The following is a 6,481-nucleotide window of genomic DNA, read 5'->3' as shown; positions in this document are numbered from 1 at the left end:
TGTGGTTATTTAATTTACTTTATCCTGCTCACGAAATTCAAGTCAAAAACAGTTATGGTAGGATTCGAACCGTTGATTTACCACTTGGGACAACATTGTCTTCGCCACAACACTAGGAGATCTTGTGCTGAACGGCTGTCGTTATTTATTTACTTTATCCTGTTCACGAAGTTCATAATGAAAAACAGTTAGGGTAGGTTCGAATTATATATTTACCACTTGGGACAACATTGTCTTCGCCACAACACTACAAGATCTTGTGCTGAACAGCTGTGGTTATTTAATTTACTTCATCCTTTTCACGAAGTTCATAATAAAAAACAGTTATGGCAGGATTCGAACCATCGGTTTACCACTTGGGACAACATTGTCTTCGCCACAACGCTTTAAGATCTTTTACTGGACAGTTGTGGTTATTTAATTTATTTCATCCTTTTCACGAAGTTCATAATGAAAAACAGTTATGGCAGGATTCGAACCATCGGTTTACCACTTGGGGTGTACAACATTGTCTTCTCCACAACACTACAATATCTTGTGCTGAATTGCTATGGTTATTTAATTTACTTGATCCTTTTCACGAAGTTCATAATGAAAAACGGTTATGGCAGAATTCGAACCATCGGTTTACCACTTGGGACAACATTGTCTTCGCCACAACGCTTCAAGATCTTTTACTGGACAGCTGTGGTTATTTAATTTATTTCATCCTTTTCACGAAGTTCATAATGAAAAACAGTTATGGCAGGATTCGAACCATCGGTTTACCACTTGGGGTGTACAACATTGTCTTCTCCACAACACTACAATATCTTGTGCTGAATTGCTATGGTTATTTAATTTACTTGATCCTTTTCACGAAGTTCATAATGAAAAACGGTTATGGCAGGATTCGAACCGTCGATTTACCTCTTGGGAGACCATTGTCTTCGCCACAACACTACACAATCCTGTGCTGAACGGTCGTGGTTATTTAATTCACTTTATCCTTTTCACAAAGTTCATAATGAAAAACAGTAATGGTAGGTTCGAATTATCGATTTATGACTTGGGAGACCATTGTCCTCGCCATTAGGCTACAAGATCTTGTGCCTAACAGCTATGGTTATTTGATTACCTTACCTCTTTTCGTAAGCATAAAGAAAATATGCTTTAAAGTAAATCATCATAATCAATTTAAACTTATAAATATATATATATATATATATATATATATATATATATATATATATATATATATATATATATATATATATATATATATATATTTATAAGTTTAAATTGATTATGATGATTTACTTTCTTGTCTTAAACGCACAAAACTAAATTTTATTCGTAGCTTTAACTTAATAATATCAACATTTGTGCTGATGCTTAATATCACAGGCATGGAGTCCATTGAGAAAAGGAGCAGCATTATCTCGCCATAAGCTAGTATATGCGGCCCAGGTAAAGCTAATGGTTACGGTGCGATTGTTTTGAATTTTTAATGAAGTTTAGTCTGAATTCAAAGGTCACAAATTAAAATTTGAGGAAAATGGTAACTCAGATTCCTTAGCATGTTTCAACATTTGCCACTTATTTCACAGCTGAAATTGTACTCCAAATCTCCAACATAACGCAACAGATATTAAAACTGCACTTCTCCTAAGCTGCGTTTACACGGTACCATCCGCTCGTCACAACATATTCCTTCCCATTATGAAGCAACCAATAATAAATGCTTTCTAATTTGATAGATTAGGCATATTTATTCAGGGCTCGGAAATGAAAAAAATACACTGTCTTTCATTAACTTCAAAACTTCAGCCAAAATGGTATAGGCTGTAATTCATTTTCAGCATGTTAAGACATTTCAGAAATTTTTTGAAAATCCCTAATTTTGCCCAAATTGGTAGGGATAAGTATCCGTCACTATTTTGGCCGAAATTATATTTTTGAATTTTTTATTGCTCCAAAACAAATATGCCCAAAAACGAAGTAGATTAGCCTTAGTAAATATTGAAGCCATTTTTAGCATGGAACCCATTTTAGAAAATTTTCGAATTTGTTTAACTTTACGAATTTTTCCATGTTCAAAAAAATATCAAATGCGCTTAAAAACGAAAAAAAGTCGTCTTAGTAAACATTTTAAGGCATTTTCAGCATGTTTAACACATTTTAGAGGATTTTAGAAAATCATCAATTCAGTGTGAGTAAAGTGAGTAAACAACTTACTGTAGTAATTGTTGGCATTTATGGAACACTATTGATAATTTGATATTAGAAATTGAAAGAAAACAACTTTAATGCCTTAAAATATACTTCCTTTTCTTGACTTCTTTCGTGGAAATTTTATGGAAATTTAAACATGTCGTTTGGTGAATTTTTGAAAATTTTGTGAAATTTATCGAAATTCCAGCCTTACTTGAGGGAAATTTCAAACATGAAAGTGGAAGCACTGAAAAATACTAAAAAAATCCCCTCTTAATGCCTTCTCTCTTTCTCTCTCACTCTCTCTCTCTCTCTCTCTCTCTATATATATATATATATATATATATATATATATATATATATATATATATATATATATATATATATATATATAATGATAATTGCACTTGTATGTGTGCAATTTGGCGTGAAATCAAACGCGTAATTACAAATTTGTAATCACAAAATCATAGCATCCTAAAGCAACCAACTCGACCCCCTCTAAATCTTGCAACTGTCGAGTTAAAGAAGAATGCCCTTTGAACGGCAACTGCGTAATGAAAAGCATCGTGTACAAAGCGCAAGTCCTTTACTTGTAATGGGAGGGAAAACAAACATTGCATTGGGATGACATCGCGGGCAGTTTCAAATTAAGATTCAGCAATTATTGAAATCATTCAAACATGAACGTTATTCCGGTGAAACGGAATTGTCTATAAATACATCTGGAAACTCAAGTCTCAACACGAACCATTCCAAATTAAATGGTCAGTAACGAAGCAAGTTCCCTTCGCGAGCAGCGAAATGACAGTTTGTGCCGTATGTATCGAAGAAAAAAAAACGGATAATGTTGTCGGAGAAGGATAAGTCACTATATAAAAGAACTGAAGAGTTCAGTAAAATATGAATATATATTTAAGGTTGTTAATGATTCAGATCAGAGTTGATTTCGATGAGATTTATTTCATCCCCATTTCAATTTAGATATAATTAGTACAAAACTATAGGCAACTGCTTTGTAATGTGATAGCGTCAAGTTATCAACCTACAAGGCTACAATCACTTCAAATTGCAATTTGTGCTGCATGCATTCGACGTTCCGCTGCCTAGACTAGACTGAGCTTACATCGAACGGTTCCGATTGGACCGAACGAAATGTTCTCAGCTATTTCCAAGGTTTGACCTGGCAACAATTCGAATTTAAATCTCTTCAACAAACGAGCAATAACCAACTTTACTTGTAAGTCTGCAAGTTGCGATGCGATGCAGCGCCGTGGGCCAAGTGAAAACGGGAAGTACGCGTGCGGATAGAGCTTCGCATCCGAAGAGAATCTCTCGGGTTTGAACTCGCTCGGATCTTCCCAATAATCGGGGTGTGTCTGGATAACATATGGATTCACCATGATTGGCGTATCTCCGGGTATCATAATGCCACCAATCACGGTATCTTTTTCGGTTCTTCTAGTCAATGCAGGTGTTGGAGGATGAAGACGGAGTGATTCTTTCACCACCTGAGTGAGATACGACATTGACATGATATCCTGTGCTCTGATCTCTTCGCCTTCACCAAATGTACTGTCTATTTCCTTCCTAAGCCTGTAGAAAAACGAATACTTTTACAGGGGACTCTGAAACTCAGCATAATTTTATGTATATAAGAAAAATCCGAGCTCGCCAAGATGAGAGGCATGACGGACTAAGTTCTTGATCATACAAGTAGAAAACAGAAGTTCATCTATCTTAAAACTTGAAAGAGCATCACAAATTTAGGAGACTTATATATATTCAAATATAGTCTTGGGACGTTTTCAACTGTACTACGCGCACAAAATCGGCACTAATCGAGGTACCCAGAGCAGGTTGGGTATAGTAATTCCTTAAAATACGAATAACGAAATTAAATTTTCGTTACAACAGACATAAATCCTTAAATTCATACCTTTTTTCGACGTCCGGGTTTAAGCCAATAGACAGGGCAGTGAAACAAAGATTGTTCCCTGTAGTGTCCATTCCTGAAAAAGAATGAAATTCTAGGTAAACATTAAAGCTCTTATTTCCAGTACACATTATAAAGCTATTTCAATGAGCAAGTCCTAGTAGCGAAAAAGATTATCATACAAGGTATTCAACTTTTTATATCATCAACCGATTACCTCCGAATACAACGGTTACCAGCATATCCACAAGATCTTCAATATTCCAATTAGGCAAGGTTTCTTTTAATTTGAACACGTACGACAGTGCATCTTCCGGGGTCTGGTTACCAGCGTCTATATCCCTCTGTCGCATTTCTACGACAGATTTTGCAGTTTCTCTTGTGAGACGTGCCCCCTCCGTGCACTTTAGTTTCAGACTTGACCACAGGTTGTACTTGGTTGCTGGACTTTGGAAACTTAACGAAATACCTCTCAACGCATTTTTGAAGTTCACCTCAAACGCAAGCCGATCTTCATCGTTCTTCATTTCCAAATCACATGACCACTTGAAAGAACAATTCGAAAATATTATAAGGAACCTCTTTTAATCTTTTTAGAGCCAAAACAATTATATTCGATGAATTTATAATTAGTTTTTTACTTAATTATAGGATATTAATAACCGTGTATACATGCAGACAGCTTTATTACCTTCCAGATATCAACAAACTAAAAAAGCGCCGAACAGTAATATGTATCTGATGCAAGTACAATAATAATACAAGTACATAGTGTTATTCATACATAACATTATCACTGAAGTTTCTCGTCGCTTGGATTTACTGGCCTTTCACCTACATGCTGGATACGATTGACATGTGCGCTCTCTCTCTCTCTCTCTCTCTGTGTTCAATATATATATGCGTTGTAAAGTATTGTATTTCATTCTGTCTGAAGATGACTTTAAAATAAAGTCGAAAATTTACAGTTTCAACATTTAACCTGTGTCTTGATTCATATATTTTGACTCTCAAGATGTCTTGTTTATTCGGAATTTGTTTTTTTTACTGTAAGTTGGTATAGATAAACTTACTAACCTTCAGGATTGTCTCTAGGGTAACCAACAGGAATTCATCAGCTAAGGAAATCTCGGTTTTACCATCAGCATACGTTTCCAGTCTTTCGAGAAAATTCTCGCAGCAAGCGTTTAATGTTGGGAACGCCTCATAAACTTTCTTTTGATGGAACAACGGCGTGAACGTGCGTCGCTTAGCCTCCCAAGTCAGACGGTTCAGGTCGGTGAAAAGGCCATATCCAAGAAAGCGTTGCCCGTACACAAACTGAAACCTCGCATAACCAAAATGATCCTTGGGGAGGTTCTTCACGACAAGCACATCACGAACAACATCGGCATCGCTGACAACCGTCAAAGGGACGTGAAAGAACCATATGACGAATACAGGGCGATATTCGGTCGACCAATCGGCTAGAGTTTGATGTATATTCTTTCCCTCGACAAGTCTCCTACGACGAATCTCCAGTAAATTTCCAAAGAAAAAGTTGCCTCGAGGTGGACCAGGAATATGACTAAGTTTGTAGTGCATGTAATAAATATACAGCGTGAATCCAAGGAAAAGTGCGATGAGGCAGACGAACAAGAGCTGTAGAACGAGTGCTAACAACATCGAAGAGTCAGCCATGTTTTCGACTTATAATATAGTCTAATTTATGTCGAGTGGCGATATATCACGGATATGATACTTGTAGCCATGGCGATCATGGCAGAGACGTGCATGTGTGCATTTCTACTGTGTGATTCTTTCCTTTTATAAAACGCATGCATGCCCACTGTTTTAACGATTAGAAAACATTGAAAACGTTTTTACCTACCTTGTCCAAATGTTTGCATTTATTTCGGCTGCGTTATTGATGTTGGAATCCTGCTTGATAATCCCTCTCTATACCGTAATAATATAGCGTATATCGTTTAAAGTAATTTGAGTGCATTATTTGCTAATCCATATCAAATGATTGGGTAATTAGCAACATATTAATTTACATCACTTAGTCATTATCAAGCCAAATTATCGGAGTATTCATCGGCATAATTTGTTAAATCCGATATTCTTTCCATCACTGATTAGCTACTTGTCTTCAATTGGTGCATAACAAGTGCGATCTTTTCGTGTTCCTGAATGTGCATCCGCGATATTGTTATAATATAAATAGATAAATTATCATCCCAGTATTGAATACTGGTGCTCTGGGGGTTGTTAAGTTTATGTTTATGTTTAAGTTTCCTCATTGACATGGAAACACGAATGGGATCTACAGACATTCATCCAGCGCGAACTCGTTTCCCGCCATAATAT

The 6,481-nt window shown here is 36.1% G+C and overlaps 1 protein-coding gene across 1 annotated transcript; it reads right to left on the bottom strand.

The window, feature by feature from the left end:
• Positions 1-3,164: 3,164 nt before the first annotated feature.
• LOC114526208 (cholesterol 24-hydroxylase-like) lies at positions 3,165-5,812 on the bottom strand. Its single transcript, XM_028547727.1, has 4 exons — positions 5,207-5,812; positions 4,347-4,674; positions 4,133-4,205; positions 3,165-3,789 (listed from the first exon to the last, which is right to left on the bottom strand). Exons 1-4 carry the CDS (start codon positions 5,807-5,809, stop codon positions 3,300-3,302), a joined length of 1,494 nt encoding a protein of 497 aa, XP_028403528.1. The 5' UTR covers positions 5,810-5,812; the 3' UTR covers positions 3,165-3,299.
• Between the last annotated feature and the right edge of the window lie 669 nt (positions 5,813-6,481).

Source organism: Dendronephthya gigantea, unplaced genomic scaffold (genome assembly GCF_004324835.1).
Source record: "Dendronephthya gigantea isolate DGI-Jeju-01 unplaced genomic scaffold, DenGig_1.0 000001F, whole genome shotgun sequence".
In the NCBI taxonomy this organism is placed as follows: Eukaryota; Metazoa; Cnidaria; class Anthozoa; order Malacalcyonacea; family Nephtheidae; genus Dendronephthya; species Dendronephthya gigantea.
The sequence above is the reverse complement of the archived record's forward strand: the minus strand, read 5'-3'. Positions and strand labels throughout refer to the sequence as shown.

What these genes read in the sequence shown, in the direction of transcription:
- LOC114526208 (XM_028547727.1), bottom strand. Translation starts at nt 5,809, where the DNA reads ATGGCTGACTCTTCGATGTTGTTAGCACTCGTTCTACAGCTCTTGTTC. An exon ending in CCCTAGAGACAATCCTGAAG is followed by an intron (nt 4,675 to 5,206) that starts GTTAGTAAGTTT and finishes TGTTCTTTCAAG; the next exon opens with TGGTCATGTGATTTGGAAAT. An exon ending in AACCCGGACGTCGAAAAAAG is followed by an intron (nt 3,790 to 4,132) that starts GTATGAATTTAA and finishes GTTTTTCTACAG; the next exon opens with GCTTAGGAAGGAAATAGACA.